The 18,394-nt window shown below is 36.8% G+C and overlaps 1 protein-coding gene across 1 annotated transcript in view; it reads right to left on the bottom strand.

Annotated features, from left to right (window-relative positions):
* ptprn2 (protein tyrosine phosphatase receptor type N2) overlaps positions 1 to 18,394 on the bottom strand; it is a 139,293-nt gene that overhangs the window by 100,339 nt on the left and 20,560 nt on the right. The window contains exon 3 of the mRNA XM_043245497.1: positions 8,099 to 8,212. Coding sequence (XP_043101432.1) covers positions 8,099 to 8,212 — 114 coding nt within the window. The remainder of the gene's footprint in view (positions 1 to 8,098; positions 8,213 to 18,394) is intronic.

Below are 18,394 nucleotides of genomic sequence, written 5' to 3'. Positions count from 1 at the left end.
CTAACCGGATTATATTCAAAGAAACCCCGCTTACACCTTGAATTGCTGACATTTAAAAAGACATTACAAAGACCAGACAAGAGAAACTATTTTAAGTCACCATCATGGCTGAAGCACACTGCTGCTCTCTTTGCCCACAAGCAGAACTTTAAATAACTTGCTGCTGATATTCAAAGTATTCACCTTAATTAGTTCATATTTTTCATGCGGTCTAAAGACTTGCACAGTAATCTGAAGAATTGTGTACACAATTATTCACCTGAATTTAGCATTATTAATAGCTACGCTTTGAGGAATGTGAAATGTCTGGTCAACATGGCCAAGATGAAAAAAACAATTAGGAATGAAACAAGACAAGAGCAGGTCAGAATCTCTACACTTCCTGAATTCCATGGAGGAGAAACATAAATAGAAAAACACCAAACTGATGCATCAAATCACATCTTGTGCATTCTGAAAACGTGTTCACCCAGCTTACATGCAAATGTCACCCAATCAGACATACTTGAGATTGTTCACCACACTAAGGGACACAGGTATGTGGTGATTGAATGGATGGATGGGAGGAATGTCATTAACCAGCCAAAGATGCAGAGGAACGAATAAAGATCTGAAGAGCATCTCCTTAAGCCCCTATAGATGTGACCTCATTAGCCTTCCACCAGCCTCCAACATTCAGTCCTGTTAATCTGTTTTCTTGGAAACATGATGGGTTGGGGCCAGACAATGTAAATCTCTTATTTACATATATCGCTAAAAAAGGCAGAAGACAGATCGTGGGCTTACAGTGGGGCCTCAGCTCAGCTGGCTTACAATTAAATATCATCTGCCACCATCTGTGGATTCTATACATCACCTAATAGCATGTCGGGTGAAGGAGAGAAATGTCACATTACAGATACTGTGACTTTTTGAGGGAACCCGAAGACGTGTGCTAATAATATAACATGCAAAACATGTAATCAGTTTTTTATAGATAGATTTCTTGTCAATTAATTTAATCAACAAACTGTTTGCTAGAAGATTTTTCATTTAACAATGAGACAAAAATTTGTACCATGACTTAATTTGAAGCTAAATAGAAAGTGCTAGTCACACTCAATACATAATTGGCTTAATAACTAAAGCATAAGAGACTATTTGTTAAAAAATTGTATATAATATATATTAATGGCTACACCTTGCGTACCTTTAAGGTACCAGTATGGACCCTTCAGGTTCTAAGATGCACCTATTGAACAGGTACTGTGCCAGTGACAACTTTTGTACCTTTTTTTCTGAGAGTGTATCAACATTTAACATATACTTGGTTTAATTTTGCACAGTTTCATCAACTGAAATTATATCTTTATTCATAAAAATTAGTTGCAATTTTAAAAACTGATTAAATTAATGAACATGAAAAAACTTCATGGTAATTTTATCCAAAACCAGAAATAACTGTTTAAAACTGCATAAAAATTCAGTGAACAGCATAAGAGAAATTGCAAGCACAAGGCCAGTTGAGCATTTATGTGTTACGCCAGCTTTTACCCTCCATGGAAACACACACACTTACGATGTTGTTATACCTTCCTGTCACCCAAGAGCTTCACCCTTTTGCCTCAGCAAAGGTCCACCTCATTAGGTCTTGGATGGAGCCTGATATAATGTGCTATTACTAATTAGCAGACTGGTCATTGATGTCGCTGCTATCAAAACGTGTGTGGGGGTGATGGTGGTGGTGGGGGTGTCTTCCAGACATCTATTGCTTTTTTTTAAGCGAACGCCGTTTTTTTTTTAAGCGAACGCCGTGATCTTCAAATATTTAAATCCCTTTTTCAGCAACAGACGTGCCTTCCGTTCTTTGTTTTGACTGGCTTTTGGTTGTGCGGGTCAATACGCAAATGAGTGCACAAGTTAATGTGGAACCATCTTCCAATTAGTGAAGCTGACAAACACTGATTTAATTCTGTTCATCATGAATTGCCTAATTTATTGTGATAGTATAATAGCATAAATTAGGCAGGGGGGCAGGTGGGCTTTTCCTGGATTATATGGGATTTCCATAGTATCTTCATGAAATAATTAATTTAACTCAGGTGGCGCATTCTACAAATATGGTACACCCTGGTATCCCATTTAAACATTAGAAGCCCAATATTTTTTTTTCAGTTGTCATTGCAAAAGCAAGCTACTATGGTTGCAATACTGTTATCTTGCATAAATTGCATTCATTATTAAAAGTAGCTAATATATTTTACTGTGATTTTATATGTTTTTGCATTTGGTTCCATTAAAACCATTAACAATTACAGAATGATCATCAATTTACAGTTTATCATTTGCAAACATTGGATATCTGGTTTCCATTCAGCTATTACTATCTGAGATCTAATATTCCTTATCTAAATATTATGAAAGGTCATCAAAACCTCCTTTGCCTCCTACGCACACCACACAAGCCCAATCTACTGCAAAAGTCTTCACCAATGGCCAGAAAATGGCAAAAACAGAAAACACTGCATCAATGTGTGTTAGTCAAGCATCTGTTTAGAACAGCATTTAGGAATTCCTCAAGAGAGGGATTCTGGACAGATTAATACTCTCTGGCTGTCTTGAGTGAAGCCCATGCAAAATTATGTGAACTTTGCTACACAGCAACAGATGCAGAAAGATGGAGAAATAATATATTCATAAGCCCTCTATGGAAAAGAAAACCAGCAAGAGTGTTGTAGAAACTGTTGACATTTACTGTTTCGAAAAGCACTTTTGAAGAATAAAAAAAAGAAAGAAATAACCCAAACTAAATGCAATAACAAAATGTGAATCATATTGGCAGGTTTGTTAACTCAAATGTTTTGCAAATATGCAAAAGACAATTAAAAAAAAAAACACGTCCAAGGACACATGCGCTTCTGCTCTGTTAAAGCACTGATTGTAATAATTGCCAACGGTTTATTTAGGGATGTAGGAATGTAATGGTCCCTGTTTAGTAAAGCTGTTTTACCAGCCCTCCTGTCAGCTAACTTTGAGTGTGCAAAGAAGAAATTTAAGCAAAATGTAGGACTCATTATTTAGCATGTTGGAGGGCTTACACACAGGCTAACAGGTACCAATCAAATGTGTTTTTCACAGCCTGATCTGTCAGATATAGTGCTTCTCTCACACTATCAAATAAACAACACATAAATACATTTGTAGCACACCCAAGATTGTTTGGCAGAGTATAGCATTTTCCCAGCATGCATTGTGGCTGCTGAAATCTAATTTGTTGCCTATTTATTGCTGTTGAATTGTACTGTATTGTTATGCAGTTGTGTTCTCCTGTTTATTTGTGTTGTTATGCCACTTGCAAGTTTTATACCGATGTTTTCATCCTACTTCTAGTTACCATAGTTGCGCAGGATGTGCCAGTTCATTATTTGTCTCCTCGTGTCTTTCACTTTTAGTTCAAGCTCAAATGCGCTTCCATGTGAACTATATGGTGTTAAAATCTGAACTCCACATAACTGTATTTACTGTCGACCTACAGCTCACCACAGCATCTAAACAGCTGAAAACAAACTGACCATCTGGTTACTACGGTACTATGATATTCTGCACATTGGTGTGGAAAGATATTTCAAGAATCTGTTGTAAAGCAAATGAATTCCCAAGAGTTTTTGAACATCTCAGCCGCACGCAAACATCTACACAGGTGTCATGGATGGTTTTAAGAGGTATTCGTCAAAAATGTAGTGCACTATTGTGGCCAGTGTCCCCTGCTCGCTTTCTGTCTTTCGCACTCTTGCTCCCCCGTGTCTCATCTCTCGTGGGCCATGAGAGTAAGTAGCTCTAATGCACATGTCAAGGTGGATCACTTTGCTTCGCTGAGCTTCTATCTGAACATGGAGTTTCTACTTGGATGATGGTAGGACCAGAGGTCATTGGTAAGCCTGGAGGGCCTTGTTACGCATCTATAAACTTCTCACGGCAGCAGTGTCTCTTCATACGTCTTGTGTTGTGTTACCTGTACCCGCACCTATATACATCTATACACGTACCCCAAACCTCTATACATCTAATGAAAAAAATGTTTTGTTTGTAACTGTTTTGGAAAATAAAGTCACTAAATGTTGAATGCATATGTTGTCATTTATACGGAAGATTTATTTGAAATGGAAATTGTTAGTAAATATATTTGATCAAGTTAATTTGCTCCAGCAAAATAAAAGTATTCATTTATTTAAAACAATAGTAAAAATAAATGAATTACTTCATTTATTCATTGCCCTTACTTACCCCTAAACCTAAGTACAGTAGAGTACACTGATCTGTGTGCTTTTATTGGCAAATAAGTCAATAATTGTGATTCATAATTATGAATTAATTCAATAAACTGACAGTAAAACATCACTGTTTTTAAGCCTGGCTTTGAAACAGCATGAGAAACATTATGTATGACATTACTTAGTCATCCAGCTGAGTATTGTTTTTTAAAAAAACATATAACTTTAAATTATTTCAAAGAATCAATTTAGAGGTATTACAGCTGTCTATTACGCGTGACCTCACTTTAGAGACAAGCCATTAAATCCGTCTTAATTCCCTCTCTTTCTCACTCTCCCTTCCAGCTGCTCCTTACCAAACTGTCTGTCTATCACCTCCTATCTGTTCCTCTCCATTCATTAATAGCCTTCTACTCCAGGAGACATCTGTAACGTCCCATTATCCACAGACACACTGACCACAGTTGAAGATCAAAGGGACGGCACAATGCATTATGAGCGGGCTGTAATGTTCAAATCCAGGAGCAGAGGAAATCTGAAGAACATCTTAAGACAATGGCATGAAATATGTGGCAGCTCACAGCAAAGGAGGGCTGTCAGTTTGCATGATAGACCCGTATGACAAAGAGAGAGCATTCTGGCTGGCCGGTCAATGGCATCGATCTAATGACATTGTGCAGGGTGTGCGACGGCGGCTTCACAAATTGCGTGATTTTAACAGCTACTCTGAACGCGTGATAAAGAGAATTGTGAGTCGATGGCATCGATGTTCTCTACATCTATCTGCCTATCTCACTCTCTGCTGTAAAGAGGAATGTGGAGGGATGCTGGTCTGCTGAGGGGTTCTGTAAGAATTAAAAAGAGTGCATGAATGTGATTGTAGCAAGGCAGATGTGATCAGATCTCAAGCATGTACAAACAAAGGGTGTGTGTATAAAAATGTCACAAAGACACACACAAACCCAGGGCAAACGGACAAGAAAACAAGATAAGATAACAGCAAACATTTAATGGTTCACACATTTGTCATCTGTCTGCTGAATTGGGCACAAATTCATGGACGGAAGCACACAAACAAAACACACGCGCACAACACACAGCCGCTCGAACACACACACAAACGCACACAGGGGAACATCTAAAGACGTCTGAGATCTCCCTCGCAAAAGCGCTCTGAAATTAAAATAAAAACACTGCAACACAGCATGTCAATCAAAAGCCGAGGTTTCAGACACCATCTGCATCCAAAAAGAAAAAAGAGAAAGAGAGGAAGCTGAACACAGCCTCTCATCCTCCTGATCCCTCTCTCTTTATTTGGCTTGGGTAATTGGAGTAAGTCGGCCATCTCTCTGGCTCTCTAATATTCATTACCATGTTGGTAATTTACCCAAAGACGGTTGCGTGCCTTCCACGCTTTTCAACTCTCATTTATGGCTGTTTGAAAAGATCAAGCTGGGAGCAAGCCTCTGCAGCCTATTAAAGGCTCAGATCCTTCACCGAGGCAGACAGGATGGAGCATGCTGCCCCCAAATGGCTATGTGGGAGACTGACAACAATGAGCCCTATGGTCTGATTGGTGTCAGAAAGCATGCTTTATACACTGCAATGCAAAAGCACAGTTTTTCTTAATTACATCAAACTAAATAACATTACGACAAAGAGAGTTTAAATATGAGATCTGATACAGATATAGAACTCAATTATTCTATAAAATATAAAAGAAGATATTACGAGATATGTTTTTTGTTCATACAGTGAAATTCAGTAGTGTTAAATGTCCTTTTAGATCCCAGGGTCCTTCTGCTTGTGTTCTACAGAAGAAAGTAGTTTAAACAGGTTTGTAATGACATAAGGGTTGGTAAACAATGACAGAATCAACCATCCCTTTAGACCTTTCTCAATAACCACAGCAGTAATAATATAGTTTTAGGGGTCCTATTTCCCTTTTGTAATAATGTTACTTTTTTATTTTAGGGTGAACTATCCCTCTAAGTCCTATTACAACAGATATATTTCCTCTCAAATGGTTAGTAAATTACATTATTACAGCTAAATGAAAGCGACTCATCAGACAAAACCAATGTTTGTACCCCCTGAATTAAATCTGAATGCTTTGAAATGAAAATACAGATGACAGACTGAAAAATATGATATTATAGGGTTATCATAATTTTTTGTGTATGTTACGTGTACAGTTAAAAAAATCATAAAGTAAATAGTGTGAAATCATTTAATCTTTGTGAACGCTGTGCATTAAAATCTCTCCAGTGCTGCTAATAAGCTTTTCATATAAACTAGCTTTAGGTTTTTGATGAATCCCCGTTTTAGCAAAAAGCACTACACATCTAACACAGAGAGTACCCAGAGTTTGTTGTACAAGTGCAAGTATCTTGAGTTAGATCTACAGATCAGACATGTTCAAACAATATGTTCAGCTTGAACAGATTAAGACTCACATCTCTGTAGAAGTTCTCCTCTATCAGTGATAGTACATTCAGTCCAGCCCTGCTAACAGAGTGTATCATTGAGAAACCTTTCTGTCACGAAAGCCCTCAGATGTCCAATTCCAAGCCCCTGAGCAGTGGATGAGTGCTCAGTCTCATCCTTTCATCCCACTCTCTTTCATCTGTCCATGTGACAGACAGCAACATCGTGCCACAAAAGATGAGTGCACGTTTGGCTGTGTGTCAGCTTTGACTTGAGATGACGAGCTCTGGAACTGATTGTGACACGGTTCTGCCAGGGATAAAACTTACTAGCTAAGTACATTGACGAAACCACAAACTGCTGTCAGTGAAATTTTGATGATGTTTTTAATCTGTTACTCACTGATCTTCGGTTTCACAAAAGTTTAGCCAGCATTTAAACATGTCAACAAGCTGCGCGGCAATCAAGGTCAGCATGGCTAAAGCAGCCATAGAATTTATTTACCTGACACTGCTATCTTACGACTAAGTAACACATCATTCAATAATTCAGTGATTCATGGACTTAGGCAATTAAGATCATAGATGATGCAATACAAAACTTGAGAAATCGAAATGTAGATGCCACAAAATGATAGTGAAAAAAGTCTTCTGTGCTCACCAATGATACACCTAGTTGATCAAAATATAGCAACAGCAGTATGACTGTGAAATAATATTAACATTTTAAAGAAAAAATGTATTTTAAAATAATTTAAAAATGCTTAAAATATGAGCAGCCATTACTCCAGTCTTCAATGTCACCCGATCCTTCAAGAAACTGTTTGCATTTTTATCATTAGTAAAATTTGATGCATTTTTTTCCTGAAATATTTAATGAATAGAAAGTTCAACAGTGCATTTATCTTTTGTAACAATTGAATACATCCTTTCTTAATAAAATCTTTCATTTTTTAAGAAAAAACAAATGACCCCAAACTTTTAAATGCTAATGTGAGTATTTTGAAGAGAATTTAGATAACTAATAGACATATGCGTTTCCATGTACTTCATGGCTTTGCTGCAGTAAGTAGGTAAAACGGTAAAAGAGTTAAAGTAACACTTACAGGTATATAAATATCAGTAAATAAGCTTAAAGTGAGATGACAAGTCAACAGGCTAATGTCAGATCTAAAAAAGGTAACAGACTGAAAGCTAAAGCAACTGACAGCTGATAAGAACTGAATAATTAACAGCCAGGGAAGTTGGTAAACAAAGAGATGTGTAATTAGAAAAACAGACAATGGACTTGTGAATGCATAAACAATAATTTCCACAGTGAAACGTATCTTATACTGTGGAAAGAAGAAAACAATTAAATGTGATACGTTAACGTGATAAACAAGCACACAAGAGTGCTGCGCACACAAAGAGATGATATACCTCGGTGGGCCAGCTTCTGAAGAACGTTCCTCAGACGTTGCACAGCTGCTGCAGACACATCGTAAGTGTAGGGAAGTGAACCTGAATATCTCTGACATCGACCGAACACCCCATCTGTAAAATAAACACACGGACAACTTTTACAACCCAGTCCTGCATATTATGATTTTATATATATATATATATATATATATATATATATATATATATATATATATATATATATATATATATATATATATATATATATATATAACATTTTATGCATGCCATGTCAACAGCAAAGCTTCAAATAACAAATAACAAACTGATATAATTAGCAAAAAGCTTTATAAAACATTTACAATTAAAAAAAAAAAAGATCAAACATGGCAATCATTCAGGATCACAATGTATGAGTTACTGAGGCAGATAATATTTAGTATCAGGTAAACTGCATCCTGCTCTTTGGTTTTGCAAGAAACCCTAATAGTATGATTTTTAATACACTGCTGTTCCTCTAGATCATGACCATTATAACAGAAAACTTGCCCACCCATGTTACGCTTGAATGAAAAAGCACAACTGTTTGTGTCTACTGGCCGTCAGTTTATTTTGTGAGGCTGAAGTTTCTGCTTGGGGTCATAATAGCCACGGGGTTTAGGGTATTTTCTTTCTTTCTTTCTTTTTGACACTTTCAAGATAAGCTCACAGGCCATCAGGAAACGCACCTATATAGAGACACACACATATTATCTAGCCCCTTGTTTATCTCCCCATCACCAGGGACCCAGTGCCACTCAATAGCCCGTTGCTAGGCAACCCAAACCATGGATCAGATTGGCTTCATAATTCAATGGCTATCTGGGCGAACAGGGAGGATGCAGGGTATAGCAGCGGTCCTCACGAAGAATACTAATGACCACAAGTGTTTCTCCATCGTGTAAGAACAGTTTTCATCTGCACCACAACGTGATGGGACCTGTCAGACTAATGTCATTTGATAAGGTATAAACGGTCAAGATAATTAGCTTTCTTGTAAGCTCCTAACTAGCTGGTTCACTTAATATATTTAAGGGAAACAAGCAGCTCTTTGGCAGAATGGTATTGTAAAATGTGAACATAAGCATGTTTAAAAGAATGAGAGAGAAGAAATGCAATAAAAAAAAAAAGAATTCAATGCAATGAGAGGAAGCAACTGACCAATCATAACGCCAAATCCACCATTTTGTCCAACAAACAAACTGGACTGAAGATTAAATTAACTTTGGTGGACTTGAAAAAAAATGTGTGTGCTGAACAATTCAGTATTTGCAAACAGTGCTGACTTTGTTGTGGGCGGAGCCTATATTGTGGCAGAAAATTACAGTTTTGGTTTATGGAAGCCCAATTAAAGGATGAAAAGGTACATTTAAGTTTGTATTTCAAAATTACAATTTTATTCTGGCAATTCTGAGATTATATCTAACAGGTCTGGTAAGGAAAAACAACTAGTAATTCTCTTGGTTACCCTTGGCTTAGAATCTTGAGTTTATATACAGTTATGGGAATAATGGTGTTATAAATAAACAGCGTTATTTTTTCCAGTAAAAAGCAATCAAACGAACTGCTGTTTCCCCCATTAAAACGCTATTACCGTTACTGACGAAAAAATGTGGCGTTACTATCATTTATTTTAGGCTCAGTTCATCTTAATGGATGCGCACTGTAACGTATCTGTATTTGACGTACCATTAACTCGCCAATGCTTTGACGCACACACACAAAAAAATATACAGAATTGCCTTATCATAAAATGCAGAATTTACACTGTACATGTAAACAATATTCTCTGTTGTATTTGCATGTCAAAATAACATAGCTCCTTTGTGATTCAAAGATTTATTTAGTTGCTACAGTGATATGTCATGAAAAAGATCCACAATTTATTGTTAAAATTTCTCAAAAAAATACCACATTTCCACATCAGAGGTGGCCCGCTCTGTCTTGTCTGTTGTCAAGTTGTCAATTTCTTCTTTGCCCCACAATGAATTTTTCACTGCGTGAGAACATGTGTGGAGTGTGAGCTCCATGGCTTTTTGGATATGGCTATAGTAACTAAGGGTCAATTAAGAGAATACCAATTGAAAATGAGACGACAAAAACAGCGTACGCACACTAAACATTATGCCTCCTTTTGATTTGAAACCTGCAATGGCCAAACTTTTTTACATGCACAGCAGACACATGACATAACCATCAGCGAGCAGACCCTTTTCACTGCCTCCGTGTCGGTTTCCATAGCAACCTTCCTCACTGTCGGCTGCCTTTTTTTTTCAGCCGTCTCCGGGAATAATCACACTCTAATTACAGTCATCGCGCTCAAATATAGACTCGGCTGCACTTTCTTCTATCCTACGATTCCTCGAGCTCTACACTGTACAACCATAAAACAGAGCCTCAGGGAAATAGAGTGAGTGGTAATATAAAATCTATCAGGCAGTCTGAATTATCAAACATGATACATTTGCTTCCCACTTGGTGGTAAATGATATGCCTCTAGAACTCTGCACTTTGTCACTCATTTGCAAAATGTTCTTTATGCCAGCTACGATAAGCTTAATAACAGCTCTGAGAGCTCTGGTGTGTCCATCGTCAAGAAAATCCCGGACCACTCCATGATCGGTTTTGTGGCTATTATTTCCTCTGATAGATCAGAACTGAAGTGAAAATGGAGAACATAGATTGACATTTCGCAACATTCGACCTATTTAGAGAAGGTCTGGCCTCAGTTACAGTGAAACCTTTTCAATGAAAGCTGACAAATGATTTTAAGCATGTTATACTCAAACCTTACAGGCAAATCAATTATGTTAAAATTAAAACAAGCATTTTAAAAACAACGAAAACGTAATTTCGAATAGTAGTGTGATTGTTAGAATTATGCCAGAACCAAACAAATAAATATTACAAATGCTTCACAATTATTCATCAACACTCTGTCACTCTAATTACACTGATCTAATATTACATGAAAATGTCTCACTCATAGTGCGATCGCCTTAATGTGCTGTAATTTGTCTGCTCTACCACAAGGAGGAGACTTAAGAAGCAAAAAGTGTGACTGATAAACTCCTGTTCTGAGATCACAGAACAGCCTTCCTGTGGGAATTGAAGGTGTTAAATATATTCATGGTCTATAGTAGTAGCAGATACTGTCTAAATATGTCACGATTGCTCAAAACTGTTTTTATTTAAGCTATTTTGTTGTTCCGTGTTTTAACATACTGTAGCTCTATACGGAAGAGAATGGCTACATCATTCAAAATCAATTATTTTAATCACGTTCTAAAAATAGTTCAGAAAAACACAATTCTTACAAAGACAAGAAGCCAGTAGATATTGGCTTTATTATGATGGATGCGTCTGAAATCAATATGCACAGCCAAATACAACAGAGTACTTTTTTAAGCAGATGACACTATACTGCACAGACTGAGAGCATTTGGAGTGTAATAAAAAAGCAGACCACATTTCAAATCATTTTCTGAAACTATTGAACTGAAACAGTTGGAAAAATGCAAATACACAGTAACTAGAAAACGCATCTTATACTGTGTGACACTTCTGTGCAGTACAGTTTACAAATAAATTAATAAAATAAATCTAGTCCGCTAGTGCGTTTGGCAAAGGCAGAAGGGAGAAAAATGAGACGTTAAACTTGTGTCTCATATCTAAGATGTTCTCTTTTTTGAGGAACTGGCATTAAAAGCGAATTGTGGACGCCAGACTTGCTAAGTGGTTTTCTTTTCTCATCTCTTTTGTTTCCCCATGAGTAAACAGATATAAAGCGCTTCTTCTAGGAAGCGACAAGAGAATATTACAGCACAAAGTGTGTTTAACCTTGTCTTTCTCTGACCAGCCAATTGAGGTCACTGGATCTGTTTTACTCTTTAATGCAAACTATAAAACAATTGAAATGTCTCCTGTCCTCCTCTCAGGTTATGATTCCTAACCCATCACATTAAACCCACATTTAACCGAGCTGCCGTCAGAGATGATGAGGACCTGAAACGAATTGCTGTAATATATCCAAAGATTCACAAATAACAATAACTCACGATTTCCTCCTCAATGGCTGTTTCAATAAGAGAGCAGGGCGTGAGGATGCAAACGGAGCTCTTGGGAACGAGGCAGTGAAGCACGTCTCCCATTGACAATGCTGAGGCAATTATGTTAATCGATGAAACAAGTGAAACACGATGTTGCAACCAAATCGATAGTCATTCTGATTTTCTCCCTTTTTCCTGAATGTTTTTTCCCGGTCTGCCGGTCAGTTGAGACCTTGGTGTATAAGTCATGAGATGGGCACATAATGACAGAACAGGAGGCTGCGGTTGTAGGTGAGACAACAGCCGCAATGAACAACAGAGAGCTTTAAAATTATTCAGATACCCAGTCAGCTGTTCAAAGACGTTAAAACCATTACTGTAATGAGTCTCAGACAGACCACACGGATCGCCGCAGAAAATCGATTCCACAGTGCAGAGTGAACCGCAGAGTGATACTAATGAAGATAAAGAACAGCTGGTGCCACAGAAAAGGAGTCCATTTTTGCAGCATTAAGAACCACAAATTCAGTAGATTATCTGGATATGTTGAGGCCTTTGTTCATTGAGGCAATTAGTTCATTTGCAGATCACACTGAAAGTTAAGCCAATAAAGCAGTGTAATTGTTACCAAGACATTACGTACTGTACCTTATCAGGAAGGCAATATTGTCAGCTGATATTGATTTCTGCTAACACTTTAGTATAGGGACCAATTCTCATGCCTATCAATAACATACTGGCTGCTTATTAGTAGCACATTTTTTATTTAATTTATTTTTATTATTTTTCACTTTTTGTTCTTTTTTCTGAATGTCTAAAAATAAAGTATACAATGTATCCAACAATGTATTCAATAATATAGTATGTTTTTGCCCACGGGGGAATCATATTTTCTCAGAGAAACATTAGGCAATGCTAATTTTACATCACTACACATAAGTTTAAACAGTAATAAGGCAAGAAGAAGGTGAGCACATGTGTATCTGCGCCCATGTGCTTAAATATGTTAGTCCCACTTCTGATATATAGCAAATAACAGAAAAGCAGATGTTTGAATGCTACAATATATCACTTTGGCTATATATCACTTTGGCTATATATCATTTGGCCATTACAATACTGAAATAATTGAAATAAAAATATTTTCATATATTCATATAGAAATAGAGCAATGAAAGAATACTAGGGATAGTGGTGTATAAGGTGGCGCTGGTGTTACTTTTTTTTCTGAAGCATTTTTTTTTCAAAGTTATTCAATATGAAATATAAAATCCCTGTTACTCAACCTAAGACTGAAGCAACAAAATATAGCACATTATCTAGAGGTTCCTCATGATAGAACTAGAAATACATCTCTGTTCAGGCAGTATAATGTCACCATAATAATTCCAGTTTCATATCACCCGTATCGCAGTGGTTTCATTTTTCAAGCATTTATTCCATTTCTGTTTCTTTTGTTAGTCCTTTTCTGCATTCTTTCAACTGAGCAAGGTCCGATTTTGAAGGAGATATGACACCTTACAGGGAATTGTTCACACATTATAGATTAGGCTACAATAAAGCAAGCCAGTAACACCCAAATAACAATTTCATAAAAACAAGTCTGGCTCCCTGTTTCAAGTAAAACAAATATCACAGAACCACGATTAAAACTTTAAAACGATATTTTAGCATGTTTTGAGCAGAAAATTTCATTGTGAGTTTTTATCAACTTATAACTTAAAACACAAAGCTATTCCAGGAAGAATTGCAAATCATTTCCCAGAGTCCTTTAAAAATGTATATACATCAATTTTCTTTTCAAATGAGTTCAAATATTTAGCAAAAATGTTGAATTGTCAAGGCCACAGAGAACACAATGTTTAAAGCCTTTTCACCATCTTACAATATCCTGTCCTTCAAGCAATTATGCTTCCAACACCACAGAAGTTGGTATAATGACAGGAAGTAAGGTTTTAAAGAAAAACTTCAGAGTATAGAAAATGTCAAGCGTTTTGGCACTAGTCAGTCCGTGAAAACACACATACATACAGTTCCTGTCCAAACAGAAAAGGTTAGATTGTGGAAGCGGATAATGACTTGCATTCGGATCTTGAATATACTGAGTGTCTTGTGTAAGCTTGTAGTTAGACTTGTCTGCTAGACATTTTATATATCTTTTTTTGAATGATCAATCGTCTCTGGGAAGAGTGGTCTAATTGGTCGAGGGACTAATTGGCAGCTTTCCCGTGAGTTTGTGTATTTTCTAAAAACCTTGGGCATCCACAGCCAAGCCATCAGTCACTTACCCTTTACAGAGACAGGATTCGACTCTTAGCTATTTAATGGCATAAGTAAATAATGACCTCTGTGAATATCCCTTGAATTGTCCCATTAGTTCGAATATTTCTGCATTCGTCCTAAGAATTTCACTTGTTCCTTTGAGAAAAACATTTTCTTAACTGCACAAGTCAGAAATATTGCAGCTGGCAGAGAATTAAGTGGTGAAATAAGGGCAATGAAATTTTCCAGCACATACTGTAGCATGTCCTTAAACACATTGGTGGAAAAACAAATTATGTCATAACACACTATATGTATCCAATTTTGTTTTTTAAAATGTTTTCAAATACTGTAATCTACTTGGATGATCTGAGTGTGTAATTACCATTCAGTGGAGGACACATCACAGAGAATCAATAGCTGGCATCTCAACAAGAACTAATACATCAAAACTAAAATGCTCTTAAAAGAACGTGTCTAGGCTCATTTCTCTGGCACTTTCCCAGAAATATTAGGGATCTGAACTGACGCACCATAAATAACTGTTGTGGTATTTGTAAGGCATGTGCATACTGTGGTATTTGTTGAATGTTTGTAGAAAGCAAAGATTAATACTTTAAACAGTTGCTGGCTCATAAATTGTTAACATATTTTCTGTATTTTTGCGCAAAAACTTCAGCATAAAGAAGCACTAACTGCTCTGCCAGCAGCACAATTTTATACACAATGCTTTCAGAGTGCAAGTGCTTGATTATCACATATTTATCCGATTGTGCTTTTCACAGGCACATCCTCAGACTTACTTAGAAACTTCTGTCAAGTCCATATACACAGTAGTCAACACTGATGTCATTTCAAATGTAATTCAAGCATACAGTAGAATAATACAACGTGACTATAAACTACACCCACTCACATACTGCCTGGTGCTCTTAAACACTTCCTAGTCTCACGGAGCCAGACTTTTGACTACCGGTGTAAAGTCTGGTCCACTTCACAGCTTATTGCAGCCAAGAACCACCCACTAAAGATGAGAACAAACCATCTGACTGTTATAACAGGCGAATAATCAGAGCTGGTTTCATTTTCACATGACATTTAGGGAAAGGCGAATCTGAATATGATTAAAACCACAATAATAGACTGGCAAGCACAAGCGGCTGATGAAAGCAGTCTCTGTGAATGTTGGTAAAGATACTGCCAAAGAAATTAGCAGGATCTCTATATAGTGCGAAAGCACTCATTACTCAATGGACAGCAAGTTACATGCAATTCTAGATTATTTGCTAATAGATAATTAAATAAATAAAAACTTCCACAATATGCATCTGTCAGTTCATAACTAGCATTTTCTATCACCACCAACACTAGATGCTTATTTTAAGCATCTACGTAACATGTTCCTGACACCCACATTCACCTTTAAAAGGAAGTTACCACAACATGAAAAATCAGTCATCATGTACTCACTATCATGTTGTTAAAACTCTTAATCATTTATAAGACTATAGACTGAATAAGATATTTTTAACTGAATCCTGGGAGATTACTCCATTCCTCCATTCACCCAAAACTTAAAAGATTCATTAAGAGGGCATAGAAACAATCCATATAAATCAAGTCATTTAATAATTCTTCTAATGAGACATTTTAATGTTAAAATAAACTGACTTATTAATAAATAAATAACATAAAAACAGATCATTGCATATATATAACACACATCCAATATGGTAAATGACATCTTAACCATTATTGTTTGATGCATTTTATTTCCGAGATGGACTTAAGTATTATTGGTTAAACTATTGATTTTGGGGGGAACCTACCCTCTAAGGGATCAATGACAAACTACAGAGAATAAAAAGCAACGAATCAGCCCACGTTTCAAGTCTCTGGCTTTTCTCGCACTGTCTAGATTATTAATTGAATTCTCAGACTGTTCCACTTCATTCTAAATGATGACTGGTCTTAATAGTCCTCTAGAGTTAAGTGTTTTCTCCACCAACTCGTGCCTTTCTGTTTTTTTTTCTTTCTGTTCAGCTGCAGGCTGTTCTCACTCATGCCAAAATACTGGGTCCACCACCAGCTTCCTGTCTCCTGACTGCTCTGTATTGTCAACAGAGCAGTCTTCTGTGAATGTCTGCAGGTGGCATGAGCAGGTGTTGTTCTGGTACATCTATTGTGTATAAATTGAACAGGAACTGAGACACGACAATTCCCTGCAGTGCCACAATATTACCTGACAGTAAGGTGGTGCAGGATCACCCACCAGGGGTGGTTCCCACACTAATCCAGCCTCACAGGGTACTGAGGAGGTGGTGGGTTGACTGACGGGGTGTCATAGGAAAGGGAAAAAGACTTTTTGCTACCACACTAGAAATAACAATGAAAAGCAAAAACAAAAAAGTTGAAAATGCAACTCATTACCCTGTCCACATTCTCTCACATTATCAGATTATGTCCCTGTTTGTAGCCACTGATGACCTTCATTCTGCTTCTCGCAGCCAACATCAAAAGGTATAAAGATAACAGCAGCAGGATCAAGCACGTTCAGTATAAAGATTTATTTTCTGTCTCTGTTAAAATGAGTGGATAAGCAGCCCATCCATCAAAAACAAATCTTGTCACTTCAAATCATTCTCAAGAGAACAGATTGTGCAACAACACGGAGCAGAGGATGGAGAAAGAAACTGAGGGGAGATAAAAGTCCCCCGACAGTCCTTGGGATATTTCCCTCATAAGTCCTAAGGTTTGACAGCACTCCCAGAGTACTTGGGTTTTCACTCTTCACTGCATTTGTTTAATTGAAGTGAATGACTTGAAATGGTGTTATCTTGTTTGAGCTTCAAATGCATTCCACGCCAAAAGGAAATCATCACACACAGCTCTGTACAAATTAAAGAAAAGCTTACATATGTAACTTTTGATCACAAATTTTAGTAATTTTACAGGGATTTTGGTCAGTTTGCTGTGTTGTTTTTACACTTGTAATCACATGATATAGCTACAGAGCGATATGATGTGATATTGGTTGTGACAAGACAAGTGTGTAAATAAATAAGAAACAACCAAAACATTTTAAATGCAAAACTACTTCCTTCAACCACTGACTCAAGCTGACAGTTTAACAGATCAGTTCAATCCTCCATTACTAATTTGAGGTAAGGTAAGAACAAAGCCAGACATGAATTGGCTGGAGCTGTACTGAAAATACATGAGTGTACATATCCTGATACAGCTCCCAATCAGGGCAAAGTTTGGAGGATTTTGTCTACAAAATGATAGGAGTGCACATTATTTGAACTCATTGCTTTATCATTTTACAGTTTTTTTAACGTAGACCCTGAAAAAAAAAACTTCAAACTTAAATACCTGAAATAACTGAAACTGTTTCAGTACGTTTTCCACAATTACCAGCTACACATTCTCATTGTCTTCTCTTTTCTCTAACAAATTATTAGGCTATAAAATCCCACTCAGAGCTATGAAGCCTAAACAAACAAACAACTGATTTTGAGTTAATATGACCATACTTTGATTATGGTACCTTTTATTGCCTTAATGTTGTGGATATTTTTCCTTGTGGTACTGTAAATGTTACAGAAAATAAAATAATTTTTTAAAAGCGCTCTGTGACAACATTACAGTAACACCATCAAATTCAGAGCTTGTAGCATCTGCAAACCCTGATAACAATTACAACAACTGAAATTTAAAAAAAAGGAGGAGATTACAAAGAAAATGTTTTTGTTCAGACATAAAGACATAAAAACAGACCATTTATTTTCCACTAAGAGAATTTAAATGCTGACAGAAGGCACAAGGTAAATATCAGACTGTCTAAACCTTGATTGGTTCTTTTCACCTACAACCTGAAATTGAAAGGGTTTGATAAGTCATTTACTAGCCAAGTCTCCATTCAGTCCCTCACTTTCTTTCTTGAAAGCCACACAACACTGCT

The sequence above is a fragment of the Puntigrus tetrazona genome, chromosome 7 (assembly GCF_018831695.1).
Source record: "Puntigrus tetrazona isolate hp1 chromosome 7, ASM1883169v1, whole genome shotgun sequence".
NCBI classification, from domain to species: Eukaryota; Metazoa; Chordata; class Actinopteri; order Cypriniformes; family Cyprinidae; genus Puntigrus; species Puntigrus tetrazona.
The sequence above is the reverse complement of the archived record's forward strand: the minus strand, read 5'-3'. Positions and strand labels throughout refer to the sequence as shown.